Here is a 19714-nt window from a genome sequence, read left to right on the forward strand (position 1 = left end):
GACTCACCTTTTCTACAACATAGTTTTGTCTCGCACTGCTCGAAGAGATTCTTTTCATAGCCAAAAATCTGTTTAATGTGAGTACCGAAGGTGATATGGCATCGATGGGAATTGTTATCCTACTATTTTTCTTTATATAGAAATACATATTCACTTTTTAGATACATCTATCTACTTTTAGGTAAAGTTTTCCGTAAATTAGGTACAATTTTATAATTCAATTTTCCATCCCTGATGGAATATCAGCTGTAAAACAGAACCAGAAACAAACAGCTGATTGCTCTTTGTTCAATAAACATACCTCCAAGTCAAAATTAAACATACCTAGCAGGGTGGCATAGAGAATCTGACACAAATAGATTGCCAATTAATTATTAATTGGCAATTAATAATTTGAATTTTTGTATGATAAATTGGGTAACAATTAAAGTCTAACAGGCCTATTCTGCGTTGGTAAGAAAAATTTTGTTACCGGTTAGTAAAGTTACTGTCAATTTTTAAACCCTTTTCGTATTCTCCACACTCTTGTAACCGGTAAATTTTGTTACCATCTCATGAGCAGGTAACAAAATATTGCCCCGTGAAATATGCAACACCAGAATTTCAACAAAACTCCATATCTGAATTGCTGAGTAAATTAAAACGTTACCAAGGTAAATAGAATTGCGATTGCAAGAAGTGGTGACAATTGTTGGTAACAAAATTAGCCTGTTACAAAATGTTCGGTTACAAGCAGAATAGGCCTGTAAATTGGTGAAAAGGTTCTTAATTGCAAACAGGCACGCACATACCCTACAAGAATTGTGTGATGGAAACTAACAAATTCTCATTTATCTTACCAACACATATGCAAATTTTGCGTTGGTTAAAAAGAAACCATAAAATAAGGCCATCAGTTGGAGGAAGACGGAAGAATTTGTACACAAATATTTACATCAGATTTTTCACACTGCCCTTTAGAATTTGATAGACACTTGTAGGTAGCCAGTGACAGAAATCTCTATCAGTCTTGCCACTCAAATGATTTGTCACTGTTCTTGCAGGGTAGTCTCAAGGATTCAAACACTACAGTTGGAATGAGTTGTTGCAGAACAAAAGCCACAGCGGTGGTAAAAAACGTACTTGGACGTCATCAGTTTAAGCAGGTATGCAAGTTATTGCAGAAAACAAATTTTCCCACTTCATAGACGAATCCATAGACTTAACCAATAAAAAACAATTAGAGTTTGTATAAACAACGAAGAGTTCGATTAATTTTTCGGCCTTATATCAGTACCACCAACCATTAACCATACAAAACTTTTGGAAAATAATTTTCAATATAGAGCGAGCCGAACAGAGTTTGGCGTTTCAGGTTCTTTCAAGATTTGTACCACAAATAATGTGTTTACCAAATAGTTTCAAATCCAAAGTAATCGTTTGATAATGAAATGCTAGTAGACATTTTAATTATACAGGATCTCATGAAATTAAATAAATGTTCGCGCTTTAACTTTAAGCCTAATAAGCGTTTGCTTGAGTTTTTTGAAATGTATTCATAAAATTTTTTCTAAGCTGCATATATGAATTTATATACATGTGTACATATGCATTATTTTGCATATGTATGTATGTACTTAGATTTAAAAATTATCTTAAAAATGTTTAAATTAAATGTATTTACCTATGTATAAAATGATTTTTATATTAGCGATCTCAAACCAGTTTACTTTGAATTTTTACATGTGCTCTGTCGAAACGACATCTTAATATACTTTACGTACATACCGTCGTTTAAATTACAAAACTGCGTATCACCAAAATGCAAAACTTCGTTTCAAGATAATGCAAAACCGCGTATGTGAGGTCGCATAAATTATTTTCTAGAGAGTAAAAGCACTCATGTTTCAAAATGGTCCTCTTTTTTTATAAAGCAATAGCATTTCTGGCTAGTATATTTCAGGACGAATGGTTAAGGATTGAGCCAAGAGCTTGTGTGAGCAAATCCAATTTTTGGCAGCAAATGTGAGTTACGCGGTTTTGCAGAATGACGATACGCGGTTTTGTACTTTAAACGACGATATGTATCTTTAAATACAATAAAAGTTTAATAAGAACAATTCTGTGTGCATACATTTGAAAAAGGCGTTTTTGGGTAGGAAATGACGTTTTTCCAGACCAAGAGGGACGTTTTCTCATACCGAAGACTTGGCAACACTGGGTCCAATTCTAATTTGGTTTAGATCCGATTATTGGATCATGAAGAAATTAAAGGTAATCTTAAGGTTTTACATGCGAATTGAAGTCGGTTTTGTTTTTTGCTAAAAAATTACTTGTTTAAACCAGAGCTGCTCACTCCATAAGCACTTGTAGCACATTTGTTTTTGTTTTGTCCTGAAGCTATACTGCACTTATACAAATTTACAATTTAAATATAAAAAAAATTGTTATCGCCCTGTGGTATGCCTTGTCATATAAACACAATTCATATGGAAGTGCCTGAGTTTCATATGGAAGGGCAAAGCTCAAAGGGGATATAAAATTCAATGTAAATCCCTGGGAGCAACACATCGCGTAAAGTTGATAGGATTGCAGACATTTTTATAACGTCAGATTGCAGAAAAAAGAAATTTCGCTACTTTGAGGGAAAATGTCAACAAATATCCGACAAACTTGGCGAAAAAATAAAATAAAATTATAAATTAAGCTTGGAGAAACTCCACTCTCATGTCCACACTTGACTTAAGGTGCCCTCATTAAATTTTATTGCATATTGCTTCAATGGTGCTATCATTTATTAACGCTTTAAAGTGGGACTTTTATAAGCGAGGAGTATCCCAAGGATACGAATAAAAAAGTAAACATTTAGCTTGAAATATGATGTAAATATGTGCAAGGATTCCTCCCACTAAATTCTTAAACATTTCAGCCACTAGGTCGCTATGATTTCTTAACGAACTGTATTATTCCACATATCGTCGTTTAAAGTACAAAACCGCGTATCGTCATTCTGCAAAACCGCGTAACTGACATTGGCTGCCGAAAATTGGATTTGCTCACACAAGCGCTTGGCTCAATCCTTATCCATTCGTCCTGAAATATACTAGCCAGAAATGCGATTGCTTTATAAAAAAGAGAACCATTAAAAAAAAGTGTGTTCTTACCCTCTAGAAAATAAGTTCTAAAACTTCACATACTCGGTTTTGCATTTTGCTGATACGCGGTTTTGCATTTTGTTGATACGCGGTTTTGCACTTTAAACGACGATATATGTAAATACCCTAATTGTTAACAATTTCCATTCACTAATCGTACAATAAAAATAAACTTGTATCTTTAGCTTTATTTAAATTACAAAAAGAAAAGTCTCAGTGAACACATACATTTTGTAGATATATTGTGATTTCACTTCAATATAAAAAGTTTGAGCAGCCCTGATTTAAACAATAGTCTTCGAGCGTACCTGTGTGCATCAGTTAAATAATGGGCGCGTTTCTAAGACGTATCTGTTTCCTCACTTTTATCGTTCAGTTTGAAATCAAATATAAGAATAAGTATTTATATCATTTTGCGTGCACTACCTCAACAGTCGCAATGGCTGAGTAAGCAGAGCACTAGCGTGCCATTCGAGCGATACGAGTTCGAGTCCTAGGGCAGGAACATTTTCTTTTTCCTTTATTTATTTATTTTATTTTCTTGTTAAATTTTTAACCACTAATTTTATTTAATTTTTCCCTTTTTTAATCTTACTTTTTTTAGTTGTGGAATTTATTCTCTTAAAAAGGAAAATTTTAGAAAATGGAAGTAAAAAAATCAATAAAGTTTCTAAACATTAAATAAGATAAAAAAAATATTTATTTTTTAAGCAATAAGACCTAAAAATGTAAGGTAAAAAATTTAATAAAAATAAAAAAAAACCGTTGCCGAGGATTGAACTCGGATCTCTCGTTAAAGTAACGTTATCGAAATTGAAATTTATTGAGACAGACAAAAAATTTCAAAATCATTCGTTAAAAATTTAAGTAAAGGTTTCTTTACTTAACTTTAATGTTCATTAACTGACGTTAACGAATCATTAACTGACGCTGAGAGGGAATTTTTTCAAATAGTTACTGCGGAATACCTTAAGTAATCATTAAATGGCTCTGAGTGCGGCTGTGAGAAACTAAAATGAAATCCTGAAAACAAGTACTCGTATCGAAATCCGAGTCCTTAAATAGTGGTACCTTTCCGCAGTTTGAAAAAATATGTAATTTTGTTTTTGTTTTTCAATACCACACTCAAACGAAGCAACTGAGAGGATCTTTAGTATAAAGCAGTGTTGATATTTGAAGTACGATTGTACTTTTTTCAGTACAATTAGTTTTAAAAAGTACAAAAGTACAATTTACCGATTTTAAGTACAATTTTAACATCAAAAATGCTTTCTGAATCCAACGCTCTAATCTCCGCTAGCACTTTGATTCTGAGTCCTTTTAAATTTAAGTTACTGTCCGCCTTCACCTGCTTGAAAATATAGTTTGCGCATATATGTAATACTTCTATATTGGCAGTAAGCTAACTTCTCAATGTGTAAGCATTCCGAAATCAAAGCGAGACAGTCTAGTACCATTTTTGTCAATGTATTGTGTACTTGAGTGCCGGTTTTGTAAATGTGTCGTGTACATGTTTATTTATAAACGTATGTGTTCCTTTTCTTTCGTGCGTGCTTATTGATATATCTGTACTGTAGTGTTTTCGGACGGTACTAGCTCTTACTGCCAATATAGGAGTATTACATATATGAGTTTGCGTGACATTCATGCGAGATCTCGCACGTGCAGACCGCAAAAAGTACGAAGCATATTTTTTTCTAGCATACCGGGTGGTTTGCGAGATCTTGCTTGATTTCGTCTGTAATTTTAGTAGTTTGGAACCATTAATTTTCAAAAAAGAAAAAATAAAAATTTAGAAAGAGTTAATGACTATTCAAAATAATAAAATGGAGTGGCGGATTCCAGATATTTTAAAATATGAATGCGTTTGGAATTTCGTGAAAAAGTATGCTTTTAAATGCCCAGTCAACAAATTTCAAATCGCTTGCGAGAAATGAAGAAGGAGAACGTAAGCGGAATTTTCAAGCAGGACATACCTATATTTCATATTTCAAAATGAAATTGTGAATTGCAATTTTAAATGTAAACGAGATTGTGAATGGCAATATTAGTGGTGAGCGTTATGGTGATTGCAATTTTTTTTATCATCGGCGGGTGAAATATCACTATTGAAAAAATCTAGTCATCTCATTTTATATGATTTATTTTCATTAATATACAGTGATCTATCTACTGTATTAATTTTTTATCGTTATTGCCTTCGTATTTGAATAACAACACGGACAAAGTGATACCGTCGCCCGGATTGGGCTATTTATTTTATTTTATTATTTTTCAAACTAATTTGAATTATATTTTTATAAAAGTATAGCTCATTGTCTTACAGAAACCATAAAAATAAATCCAGAATTTGTAGAAATTTTGTGGGTAAACATTTTTTCACTTTCTTCCATATAACGAATGTTCGTATTTTATTTTATATAAAAGAAAATGCGCTAAATCGTTTCGTTTTTTTTTTTTATTTTGAAATGTGGGTTTCTTTTTATTAGACAATAAGCTATACTTTTCTAAAAAAAAACAATTAAAATTTATTTGAGAAAAATAAAATAAATAGCCCAAACCGGGTGACTATACCATTTTGTCGGGGGGTGTAGTTTTATAAATTTGGAATATAACGAAGAGATCACAATGATAAGTTACGTTAAATTCAGCCTACAACAACTGAAGCTGTACAATGAATTGAACAATAAGCACACTGCAGTAGACATGTTTTTTTTTATTGTTATTGACGGAAATGGCGAAAAGTACAATAAGCTCAAAAAGTTACACTTTTTTCATTAATTTAGTACAATTTAAAATTCTCAAATATCAACATTGGTATAAAGTTTTCTTCCTGGCGTAAGGAAGAAAGAAACCGAACTTCATATTAAAGGGAATCTTAAAATGAAAAATATAAAATTCTTTGACTATTTAAATACTGAAGATGGAAATGATCTCATTATTGATATTCAAAATATCGTAAATATAAAATATTGTGTATAATGATGTGTACACTCATGTTAAAATGAATAACACTCTTCTTATGAACTATATTTTATTTATATACCAAAATATTGTTAAAAACAACTACTCTGGCGTTTTAAAGTATTATCTGATACTTACATTCATAATTTTGCTTTGAATAAAAATGTACTGAAAAGTACTGATTTTTTTAGCAAGTAGAAGTCTAACGTACTGATTTCGCGCATAAAAAATTTGGCAACCCTATGTTTGAAGTAAATCAAGCATGTTTATGAGTTGAGATCGAAAAATCTTTAAGCAAGGAAGCGTTTACTTGCTTGTGTCGAACCAAGTCCAGTCGAATACAAGTAAGTTTTCAAGTAGCTTGAAATGTAAGTGGCTTCAGTACAGTGGTACATATAGGTACAATTTATAACAAATAAAAATAGAAATTTTAAAATCTACCACATCTTCTTCAAATTTACCACACTTTTTTTTGCCGATTTTACCATACTAAAATAAAAAGGGGTTTGCACACTGGTCGGAGCCCATCCCATCAATTCTCACCAAAATAATTATTTAGGTAATAAAGAACCTTCCCACTGCACATGCTGATAAACATACATACATATGCACAGGTTATATTTCCCCCCCCTCAAGTGCACTTATATTTAAGGCTTTTCATAGATCTATTTTGTAGAGTTGGAATTCTTCATTTTGATATTCTGCAAAAAGACAATAAATATCGACTTACCTAGGTAAATATTTTATTTAAATATTCACATTATTTCTCCTATAGTGGGAAATGTTTAATGTATTTTTTTATTTCTTATTTATATGTATGTACTATATGAGGCCAAGAGAACCAGAGTAGCCTATCTACAAATTAACCAAGACATTTGAAATTAGAACAGTTATATGGTAACTAAAATCTAAAAAAATGGTTCTGCATATATACTGTAACATAACATGAAAAATCCACAACTCTGATATTAGGAAACACCTTTCTATTAAAGCGTTTTAGACAACAACTCTACTTTTACAAAAATGTAGTCAGGCTACAGGGCTTTCATGGTCCCATATGTGTATACATGTTTCACTTTTACTCCGTTCTAGCTTATGTAATGCAATTTTATGTCAGAGCTGGATTCGCGATTTCTGCATATGTATATGTTTATGTGCATATATACTTATGAATGTATGAAACTATTGAAATACTTATGATCAGGAGGGGTAAATGGATGTTAACCGAAACCCACTCTGGGACAATGACAGCTGATGTCTATAACTGTGAATGGTGATAAATATTAGTTGCGTTCCAGATGCTCACGATATTCACGATTTGCAGGCTTTTTTTTTACAGGAATGCGTTCAAAGGGCCAAAAACCTGTCAGTCAAAGCACTTTTATGAGATTAACTTGCACTCGCTCTCAGTCAGAAGTTGAAGGTTTTAGTCCGAAATTTTTCTTAATTCAAGTTCATGAAAAGTGTCAAACGATAGGCAGGGTTGCATTTTTAAACAAAAACAGAACGCGGTGAAAGCAAAGGACCTTACATTTGTTAAAAAAAAACGTGAAGTAGTAACAGGAAAAGTGGTTTTTCGCGTTCCAGCTGACTTTTACTGGTTCGCTCACGCTCCTCTCTTTCAAGAGAGTAATTTTGATATTTGACAGTTTTACAGGTTTGTACACGAAGTTATCTGGAAGGCAACTAATTATGTATGTATGTATTTCGCAAAACATTTGTTCTCTAAACCCAAGCAGTAGTTATATTTCAAACCCTTTAAAAAACAAATGCAACTTACAAATGCCTTGATAATTTAAGTTCAAACCCAAATCTTTGTTCATCTGATTTATAAGGCTTTGTCCGCTAATCTTCCGACGTTTTCTATCTTCCTTGTAACGACCTACAATAGAAACATATTAGACAACTTATGTAGCAATGCATATACTGTTAGATATATAATAACGGACTAATTTTCATATTTTAACTACTCGATTTTCATATATACTCGTTTGTATGTATGCATACTCAAAAAATCGCTAAGTTTCGAAATACTTAATACGAAAAATATTCCTTCATTTCCATTTTAATCGGCTGGCATTCTGTTCGCTTCGTTTAGTCGTCGCGCGATTTCGTCGCCTGTGAGCAATGGTTGTCCGTCGTCCACAGTACCTGCACCTGCGCACAGCTTTAAATCGATCTCTGAGTTATTGGCAGTTATTTGGCGTTCGGGTGGTATGCTTGTGTACAGCGCGAAGTGTTCGGCTTCTTGTAAGTCTACTTCTGGACCGAGGATAACTCCGAACTCACCTTCACATAAATTTTTTAAGCTCTGCCGATCAGCAATTGCTACGAGCTCCATGTTTCCATCGCAAATGGGTATTTCGGCCAGTTGAAGCGCACTAAGCGTTCTGCGGTCCAAGTATTGACCGAAAGTGAAGGCTTTGCCTTCGTGGGAGGGCAGACTCTTAGCGTTTTCGCCCTTAAGTGGTATGTGTATTACATCGGCATTCAAATGGGCAGGACGCTTACCAGAGACGCTGCTTACACTACGACCTACTGGCTTGCCATTTTTATTGCTTTCGTTTTGAACGGAAATATTGTTATAGGGAGCTGAAGAGTCGGAGTTAGGTTGTTGTAGAGATTTAACAGAACGCAGGGAAGATCGATTGGGATCGCTGATCGAAAAATTGCCAATACTAGGTTCGCGACTAACAGCGGGTGTTGAGCATTTCGGCGGTGACTTGCTTGCCAACGTTTTGTCACCAGTATTTGTTTCACTTTTACTTTTGCGTCGCGAGAAGAGTCGCGAGAAGAAACCTTGACGTTTCTTGGGTGAAGAGTTTGGTGTGGGTTGGCGTTTAGTTGGACTTTGGTCAGGTGTACGCATTATAATGATTTGCGATGGGGGACGTGATGAAATACTACTGGCGCGTGAGTGTTCTACGGAGCTGAAAGAGGTCGGTGAGTTTGAATTAAGTTCCTGAGTAGTTTTGCGCTTGGGCGGCAATGGAGGAAGCTTTCGATCTGGGCCGGGTGAAGGAGTGCGCGGTGGTAGCGGTAGGGGAGGCGAAGGTGGAGAGGGCGGCGTTTGAACGGCATTTACACGTATTTTTGGGGCAGGTGGGTTTTTCAACACCACCAAACCATATTCGTCATTGACGATGACCTCTGAGGCTTGTTTTCCGCCACTGGGCATTGAGAGCGGATTTCTGAAAGCGATCTGCAAACTGTCACATGTAGACGTCTCTTCGAAGCTTTCACCTACATCCACAGAGGCGTATGTACTAGTGCTAGTATTTTTAGGAATAGTGGTGATTATCTCAACCATTGTTTCCACAGATTTATTGTCGCCAATGGGTGAGCCCCCAAGAGACAAGCATTGTAGCATAGGGTTGTCAAATGTGCCGCGTCGAGATTGCAGATCATTGCTCATGTCATCGAGCTTAGGCTCTTGTTCCATGTGGTCTGTGAAGGTCTTGTCTTCGTCGGTGGCGGTCGATATGGTCGTATGGTTCGTCGATAAACTGGTGACATTGGTGTACACTGTTATTGGACTCAACGAAGTTGTATCACCGTTTTCAACAGTCAGGCTGTCCGTACGTTCGAACTCACTAGAGTGCATCCACTCAGTGATCTTATCGACTGCGGACAACGGACGCGATCCAACCAAGGATGGATGCCTTAGCACATCATTCATGGGTGTGGATGTCTGTGTGTCGGCATCCGCAGCTGAGTACTTAATTTCAGGCACTTCCAACTCTACTTCAATGCCATTGGTGCATTCGAAGTCCATGTCACAGTCATCGGTCACACTTTCTCTATTGCGCCGGGCTATACTTTCGGTTTCATTGAGCGTATCTAAACTATGCTGCTTGCTGACGGTGCTCTCTGTACGTTCTGTCGATATGGTGTAATTGTCATCGAAGTCAAAATCAACACCGGTGGGTGGGCAAGAGTATTTCGTAGCCGTTGTCTCGCTATCCATGGACAAAATATGTTGAAATATATCGACATCAGGCCTTCGCTTAAGTTTCCGGCGCATACTCGCAAAAGAAAGCATACCTGGGTCATGAAAAACGAACTCCAAAGCTTCGCTTCTCTTATCCAAGCTTGGGCATTCCAACTCAATATATGGCTATATATCGGAAAATAAATTTATGTTTTGATAAGTGGATATACATATGCGCATCTATAGATGGTTTTATTTACCTTGGCAGTTTTTGGCAAATCCGCCTGAGGATAGCGCGGTGTGCGAAAAGCGATAGCTGCCTGTTTATGTACATTGGATGGTTCGAAATCGGCGTAAGCATGCCACACTTCTTGATTGTTATCGATTGCCTTAAAACGAACTTTGATGTCATCCTTGTTGACTTTCGAGCAGAGCAAAATTATTTCTTGTCCACCCTCGATTGTCGCAGAACAGCTGCAAAGGCGGCTTATAACCAATTCACTTTTTGCTTTTCGGTCGTACAGTGGTTCCGATACCACCGGGCTTAGTGGCTCCCAGCCATTGGCACCTTTTAAAAAGCCTTGAAAGCACAACCGCAAAGAATTCAGTTCAATTGAATTCGGGTCGCTAATGTGATCAAATCCAGCTGGAAAGATTAATGATTGAAATATTCGATTTTTTTGGGATTCGAAAAATCTTAGGGATCTTACTCTTAAACGGATCGACCTTTTTCTTTTTTCGTTCCTCCAAGGATTCAGCAATTTCTTTTTTCCGCACGCATTGTATGCCGACGTTGCTGAACTCCGCCCGCAATGGCAGACCGGGGCCAACGTTTCGTGTGCATACGCCACTCTTGCAATTCTTACCTACCAGCTGATGAGGGTGTTGTCTATAAGGCTTATCCTTTGTGACGCACGACACGAGAATTAAAGCTTCCCCGCAATAACCAACGATCTCAACAGTGGGAAAAGTTTTCGTCTCTTGAAAGGAATTCTCACCAGGTATGGTTCCAGCAGTACGGCCTTCACATTTATAGCGAAATCGCATAGGCTTCCGGGTAGGTTGCTCCACAACATGCAGGTAAGGTTTCGCTGTGGCCGTGGTGCCGTCTAATTCTGGCGTTATGATCTCGACTGAAAATAAATATTGGTAAATACGTATTTATTAGTAGGAGCAGGGAAGGAGTTTTTGGCAATAAAAGTCGCAAAAAAAGGTATGTAAAGGTACTAAAAACCGAATCCGGTACTAAACCGATCCTGGGATTTTCGGGATGTAGTTGGCTCAGCCCCGGGATCCCGGGATCAGTCCCGGGATTTAGATATCGTCGTTTAAAGTACAAAACCGCGTATCGTCATTCTGCAAAACCGCGTAACTGACATTTGCTGCTAAAAATTGCATTTGCTCACACAAGCTCTTGGCTCAATCCTTACCCATTCGTCCTGAAATAAACTAGCCAGAAATGCGATTGCTTTATAAAAAAGAGAACCATTTTGAAATATGAGTGTTTTTACGCTCTAGAAAATAATTTTTACAAGTTCACATACGCGGTTTTGCATTTTGCTGATACGCGGTTTTGCATTTTGTTGATACGCGGTTTTGCACTTTAAATGATGATATGTATTTATTATTTTTGAAAAACTTAACACGAAAGAATTGCATCAATATGGTTTGAGCAGGTCTCCTACCATATAATAAATAATAAGTAAATACGCTTGGCTCGTACTTTTTTATTTAAAGTGAAAATTATTTAATAAGTAACAAAACGACAGTATTTAAATTTATATGCATTTAATAATACTTTAGCGTCTACATATCTCATAAACTAACTTATGTCGAAAAAAACTCGATGCAAAAATATTAAGTTAAAAAATTTATTTTCTGGTTGAAATAAGTTCATAATACTAGTTGCAGAAATAAAAGAAGCGCCAGTTTTGTCTATATTCTGTTTTGTTTATTCACTATTTAATTTTTTTATAAAAGTATACCTCATATTACATATAGTTAACTGCATATATATATATATCAGGGCAGTTTCCTGACGTCGTGATTTTTTTAAAAAGTCTATAATTTCAAAGATATGGTTAATTCCAAAACTTATTTAAAAATTCAGTGCAATGCTAAACAAAAATATGGGTACCAAGTTCGAATAGGAATTAAAAATGCGCCTTTATTCTATTTTGTTTTTTTAGGCTAACAAAGTTAGTCCTTAACAGATAATTGTTTCGAAAATAAGAATTGCGAAATTTAAAGAATATTCAAGGATAAAATTATAAAAGGGCATTTTCCATACCTACCCGTCCTTTACGCACCAAAAAATGTAATATGTTTTAACTCTACAGAATCTTTTCTTTCATTTGATACCAATACTGGGTTTTTAAGAACATCGCACTGAATTCTTTAAATCATTTTTTGAATTACTCGTATCTTTCGAATTTCAAAATTTAAAAAATCCTGACGTCAGAGAGAAAAATTAAGAACGCAATTTTACTTTATTTGGCTCTTGGTTTGGGTAATATATTGATTTTTTTGTGTATAAAATTGCCTGTCGTATTAAATGTATGTACATTAGAGGGCTGCATGAATGCATTCAAAACGGCTTATGAATTATTCATATACAAAACAAATGCATGATTTTGGCTTCCAATTTTTTTGATTTTGAGTGAATAGCTGTTCTGATATATGTGTCGACATTACAATATTCAAACAAAGTGAAAATAAATTGAATTGAAATAAATGACAATTTTTTGTATGAATATCCAAAACTATTTTTTCTATGCACATATGTAAATACATACATATGTATGTATGTATGTATTGCTGCGCTCCTATTACATACGAAAATACTTGTTTGTAGAAAAAACTTTTACCGAAATGAGTTTGAATGATTTGAATGTTTTCCATGCATTCATTCACATTCTTCCATTTAAAGGTAGAAAATTTAAAACAAAATGTATATTCATAACTTACAAAATTCCAAACTCTGAGTGTTTTGTATGTGAAGTAAAATATTCAAATCTACTATACTCTGTTTGGTTAGAAGTTTGAATGAATTCATGCAGCCCTCTTATGTATATTGAGCTACACATTTATAAAAAAAATATTAAATATTCATTAAATAGTAACAATGAAAGAAATATTTTCAAGTGAGTTGTCCAATTCCAGGACATATATATGTACATACAAACTATGTACTACTAATATGGGATGGAACAGAGTACGGATATCATTGACAAGGAATAGCCGTTAGATTGAAACGTTAATTTTTCAAACCGATATTTGGATTAAGAGACGAAAAAGGAATATACAATAGGTGTGTGTACTCGTATTGAACGGACAAAATTATCCAGCAGCAAAAATTCTGAGAATTTAGCAGCATTCGCTCTGAAAGAGACAAAATATCCACAGGATTGCGAGAACGCAAAATTTGAAAAAACTTGCAACATTTGAAACAGCTGATCACTTCTACAGTTGCCGCTGGTAGTTCATTTGGCAATTTATTTCCTGCTTGGTACATTTTCCCCGAATGGCTTTTTATACAGTTGAATACTTTTGGATATAAAAAACCTTTTAAAAATACGAGTTAGTTATATCGGAATGAATAAGTTATTTAAAAAAAACTATTTGTGATACCACATGATGACGCTTCCAAAAATATTTAATAGATATGTATAGTAGCTAAAAATGTGCCTTTAAATTATAAAATCTTCATTTCAACAATCAACTTACCAAAACTGACAACTTCAGCAAAAAACATTTCAGTATGCTGCATTTAAATCTATTTTGGTAAATTTATAGGAAAATTATGGTACAAACGAAATATGTCATACGGCAAGCATAGTCAACACACACTAAAGTAGAGCTGGAAAACTATCGATGGTCGTGGCCATAGTCGATAGTCACAACCATCTATAGTATCGATAATGTCGACACTATCGATAGTTTTGATTAAAGAAGTCCACAAATTAAACATAACTACTTTTATTGAAAATGAGATTAGTAGCTCCCTTCTGTAACAATTCTCTACCAAGGCGAATTCATATATGAGGTCGCCGCCTTTTTCTCTACTGCTAATGAGTAGTAGAGAATGATGTATATTCTCTAGCAGTAGAGAAATAATCGGTAGAGAAGAGTTACAGGAATGAGCTACAGAACTGCTAAAATATCTCCATATTTTTGTTATGGGACAAAAGTTTATCAACGATTTTTGGCTTCAAGCCGCATCTGTGCTCTGAAATTATTTGGCCTGCGTTGTTAAATGTCCTTTCCTACTCACAAGATGAAGCAGTTACCGCCGGCCTTTACTCTGAATAATGTATGTATGAGTAAAAACTATCGATAGTGGTTACAAAACCATCGATGTTTTCGATAGGCAAAAACCATCGGTACTATCGATAGTGCCATCGATAGTTTTCCAACTCTACACTAAAGTAAATAAACAGGAGATTGATAGTAAATTACCTCAAAATAAACTCAATAAACCTTGTGCTTAATAAATTTACTCTCTTTTTAACGTATACTAGAATTAATAATAATTCAAAAAGGACATATTTTCTTTTGTTTGTTTACAAGCGATTTTCTTACATGCAAATTTCGCTAGTAAAAATTTTTCCAGCAGAAATTTGGAGCTCTCTATCACATCTTGCTCTCTCAGTTTCCCCTACTTTGCAAATTTTTTGGCTACGAGAACGCAAAACCAGTGAAAGTTTTCTAAAACTTTTAATAGTTTTGGGTACGAGTACACTCCTAATTTCTAGCTTTAAGATATTCAGGAAATAATAATATGCTAATATTTGCAAACACATGGCGCGTGATCTATTTAAATACTACTTCTATTGCGTGAGCTGAATGGGAATCTAAAAGCATATATATACAAAGGAAGCGTTGGTCCCGATCAACTCGTTAATTCGGAATTATCTCGGGAATTAACTGCGGTTGATCCGGATAAAGCCCTGCAGCTAAAAGCTTAAACAGACGCACAGTGGTCAATAAATGGGATTTAATGTTCATAATTCACTGGAGCCTTCATTTCTCAACCGATTTGCTTAATTATTTTAATTAAGAGATTAGTTGAGCCCAATTTTCGAATTTTTATTCGTTTGTATTAAATTTTTTAGTGCAAAGTGCAGAAATGGCGCCAATTTTGAAGAAGACCGATTCTCCTGTTCCAGCTAATAAAAGTTTCATAATAGAAACTAGTTAAAAACAATTGTAGGGTTCTCCTAAAACAAAAAATAAATTAAAAAGTAATAATTTGAAATGTTATAAAAAAAATGTTACCAAAAGTATTTTTTTTTGTTTTTAGTTTTTATAAAAATTTTGGGTATGCAGTTTTTATAATTTTTTCGCTAACATTTCGAGCACATCTGCATGCTAAAAAATAATTAATCAAATGAAGGCTCCAGTGAATTATGAACATTAAATTCCATTTATTGACCACTGTGAGACGGCAGCGTTGATCCGGATTAACTCGGAGTTGATCCGGATCACCGCTGCCGTCTGTTTATGCTTTAATCCTCAAAAGAAATGCACATCAGGGAAATTTTCGATTTCCACACTAGCCAAAATGGCCAGATTTTGTCTATTGCTCAAGTAAGCAAACAAAGCAGGCGTGTTTGGCATTCGCGGTAGCCTAGTTGTGAGAGCTGCATACTACAAATATGTATTTTTTTTATTAAATTTATTTTTGTTATTTCCTTTTGTTTTATTTTATTTCGCATTATTTGTTTTATTATTAGTTTATCTAAATTTTTAGAGTTTAATTTTTATTAAAAACGTCAACAACAAATAACTAAAAACAACAAATTTCTATAGAATTTTGTGTAGTTAAGTTTAACTAATTTTAAAATTGATAAGTTACCGGGCCTAAATGAATTTTTAAAGCTTAAGAAAATTCAAAAAAAAATTATATAAAACATTTTCGTGTAAAATAATTACTATTATATATACATAGGGTTGCCAGACGTACTGCTTTTGGGAGTAAACGTACTCCTTTTTCTTGCAATGTACACTGAGGGAAAAAAATATTGAAATCAAATAGAAACGTTATTGATCTTACTATAAACGTCAACGAAAGTACTGTATATTGGTAAATATTCAATTCAATTACGCGCATATTAAAATGACCACGTTCGTACTGAAAAAGCATCAGTGAAGTGAATAATCAAGACAAAAACTAAAAAAAAAAAATTTAATTTGCATGTTGCCTGCAGTGAAATTCGAACCCGACAATCTCCGGATATCAACAACTTGTGGCAAGCATCTTTGCGCACTCAGCTACACCCATGCATATAAATTTGCTTTCAAATGTTGAATATCCATCAACACCACAGCACACGATTTGTACTATGTATGTATGTGTGTGTTGTCCCCGCTCTCAGAGCGGCGCTCTGCATGCTTGGGGTGCGTACCCTGTGGGGAAAATCTCTAGTTCCAAACTGGTGTACTTCTAGTACATTTAGACCCAGTACTGGTTCGCGATAAATCTCTTTTGCATGCAAACAACTGGCGAATTTAACATGGCGATGTCCTAGGAAGTGTCAATTGCCCCCCCGCTGCATCCCTTTTTCGATAGTTCCGAACTAGCCCTAAATTCTATAGTTCCGAACCAGTTCTAAAATCGACAGACGAGAGAAAAAAGTATCATGATTTTTCAATCTTTTTGGTTCTTCCGTGTGTGCGATTTTAAGTTATTTTGAAAGAAATGTGTTTTCAATTTTAAATTAAATTTGTTTGAATGATTGTAAGAAATGTACGTTTACATACCTTTAGCTGTAGCTGAGTTTACAGAGGTGCTCACTGTTAGATTCCAGACGGTCCCAAGATGTTGAAATGTTAACACAAATTTTGGTTTTGTATTACCAAGCTATGAAAAAGTATCTGCGAAATGCAGAATAGAAGCGTATTTGAACGAAAAAGACGCCGAACACATATCTATGTAAAGTAAACAAGCCCCCTGCTGCATCCCTTTTTCGATAGTTCCGAACTAGTTCTATATTCGACAAATAAGATCTAGTTCGTTCTGCATCTCTTTTTCTATAGTTCCGAACCAGTTCTAAATTCGTCACTTTAGATATAGATTTCTAGTGAAAAAAAACTGAAAAATTAGTTTTTTAAAAGTACCACTTTTCGCCGATTTTGGACTGGTGGGGATCTAGCTCCTATCGGACTAGTTCCTCTTTGGTGATAAAGACCTAGTACGAAACTAGAAATTTGATTCACTAGTCCGTGTTTTCCCTGCAGGGTATGTACACTTACATAAACATACTCAGATGTGAACAGTGAAATACGTGCTTAATAAATTTTGTATGAAAATATTATTTTTAAATACGAAGACTTTTAAACGATAATCAAATATAAAGTATTCATTTTTACTGTGCATTATTTCCCTCAGTGTACCCCAAAAAAAAATATCTGGAAATGTACTCCTTTATTAGCTTTGTACTTCTTTTGTACTCCTTTTTCCAGCTATTAATATTTTATCATATACAGGGTGTAAAATAATATCTGTTGCAGTTTTTTTTTTTTTTTGAAAAATAAAAGGTGCCTTTATAGATTTTGCGAAAAAGTAGTTTGTAGTAGATTTTACTTCAATTTTATTAATTTGTTTTTAAATTTTAACCTTCATTTGAGTTTACCGGCGGTAAACACTTGGGAAAAAAGCGCAAGTTTTCGTCGGTTACTTTATTACATATCTTCTGTAACCATAGGCTAATTTCCCCATTTGGGTGCTTTATACTCCGTCTTTTGTCCAACATAAGGCCTCATACTCAGCAATCGAAAAGACTCGAAAGTGGTGACTAGGAGGCCATTCATTCGACCAACCCTATACAGTTTTTTTTCTTTTTTTTTACAAAATCAAAGAAAAAATACACCTGAAAAAGAAGTTCGTGCCGCATGTATTTATCTCCCAAGGCTGGCAAATGCAAATCAGGATTAAAATTTTAAAACGAATTAATAAAATTAAAGTAAAATATGTACAAAGTTAACAAAAAAAACACAAAATCTATAAAGGACCCTTTTATTTTTCAAAAAACCTGTACGACAGATATTATTTTGCGCGCTGTACTTTGCCATTCATATTGTGGCAAACACTACTTAGTAAGCAAAGTTAAGGGTGATAGTGAAAAGGTATACGCATAGCCTTAGGGGCAGGGCTCTCGGGTATAAAAATCAGAAAAATATTACATTAATTATGAGGCTTAAATTAAAAAAATGGTCATACATTCAGGAAGAGTCTGGAATTCTTTTGTAGTCTTTAGTTTTTTAGTTGCGGAAACTTTCCTATAAGGGCGGTCATTGACAACCGAATTCTACGGAAATTTTTCTAAGTGGTCCCGTAACACAGTGTAAGATTTGACCCATCTAGCTACTTTTAATTCTGTAATTCGAAAACTATTGAAGATAGATTAATGAAATTTTGCACAAGGTACGTTATAAGAATGGCGATNTTGTAGTAGATTTTACTTCAATTTTATTAATTTGTTTTTAAATTTTAACCTTCATTTGAGTTTACCGGCGGTAAACACTTGGGAAAAAAGCGCAAGTTTTCGTCGGTTACTTTATTACATATCTTCTGTAACCATAGGCTAATTTCCCCATTTGGGTGCTTTATACTCCGTCTTTTGTCCAACATAAGGCCTCATACTCAGCAATCGAAAAGACTCGAAAGTGGTGACTAGGAGGCCATTCATTCGACCAACCCTATACAGTTTTTTTTCTTTTTTTTTACAAAATCAAAGAAAAAATACACCTGAAAAAGAAGTTCGTGCCGCATGTATTTATCTCCCAAGGCTGGCAAATGCAAATCAGGATTAAAATTTTAAAACGAATTAATAAAATTAAAGTAAAATATGTACAAAGTTAACAAAAAAAACACAAAATCTATAAAGGACCCTTTTATTTTTCAAAAAACCTGTACGACAGATATTATTTTGCGCGCTGTACTTTGCCATTCATATTGTGGCAAACACTACTTAGTAAGCAAAGTTAAGGGTGATAGTGAAAAGGTATACGCATAGCCTTAGGGGCAGGGCTCTCGGGTATAAAAATCAGAAAAATATTACATTAATTATGAGGCTTAAATTAAAAAAATGGTCATACATTCAGGAAGAGTCTGGAATTCTTTTGTAGTCTTTAGTTTTTTAGTTGCGGAAACTTTCCTATAAGGGCGGTCATTGACAACCGAATTCTACGGAAATTTTTCTAAGTGGTCCCGTCGCACAGTGTAAGATTTGACCCATCTAGCTACTTTTAATTCTGTAATTCGAAAACTATTGAAGATAGATTAATGAAATTTTGCACAAGGTACGTTATAAGAATGGCGATGCTTTTTACAAAAAATTGGTAATTTATAGTTACTGTTACGCCACCCTATTATATAACTGCAATTTTTAAAAATACAAAAACTGAAATATTTAGCTGACTACAAAGGCTAAAATGCCCAAAATTTATATTTAGAATTTCCCTATAACAAGGAAATGGACTTAAAAATAAATATATTTTTTTTAATTATGGGCGTGGAAAATTTCGAGATAAAAGTCAAGTTGGGTCAACAAAATTCCGTTATAAGTTCAATATTTCTTGCTCTATTTACAAAAATGGGATACCATTGGAAATGTAATGAATCAGGCTTTCTCTATTCAAAGCAAAAATACAAGAATTTGTCTCGGTCGAGATAAAATGCAAA

General features: G+C 34.4%; 1 protein-coding gene across 7 annotated transcripts in view; it reads right to left on the bottom strand.

The window, feature by feature from the left end:
- Positions 1 to 19714, bottom strand: part of LOC108362728 (embryonic polarity protein dorsal-like) — a 117777-nt gene that overhangs the window by 4472 nt on the left and 93591 nt on the right. For 6 of the 7 annotated variants that reach the window (XM_017615868.1, XM_017615851.1, XM_017615856.1 and 3 more), the window contains 4 exons: positions 10740 to 11162; positions 10290 to 10675; positions 8388 to 10215; positions 7879 to 7980 (listed from right to left, as the gene is read on the bottom strand). In XM_017615868.1, the coding sequence (XP_017471357.1) occupies positions 7879 to 7980; positions 8388 to 10215; positions 10290 to 10675; positions 10740 to 11162 (2739 nt within the window). Of the gene's footprint in view, positions 1 to 7878; positions 7981 to 8105; positions 10216 to 10289; positions 10676 to 10739; positions 11163 to 19714 lie in introns of those variants that run through there. The other variant, XR_001847512.1, reaches the window with a different exon arrangement.

Source organism: Rhagoletis zephyria, unplaced genomic scaffold (genome assembly GCF_001687245.7).
Source record: "Rhagoletis zephyria isolate East Lansing unplaced genomic scaffold, Rhagoletis_zephyria_1.1 Rzeph_scaffold_00024, whole genome shotgun sequence".
In the NCBI taxonomy this organism is placed as follows: domain Eukaryota; kingdom Metazoa; phylum Arthropoda; class Insecta; order Diptera; family Tephritidae; genus Rhagoletis; species Rhagoletis zephyria.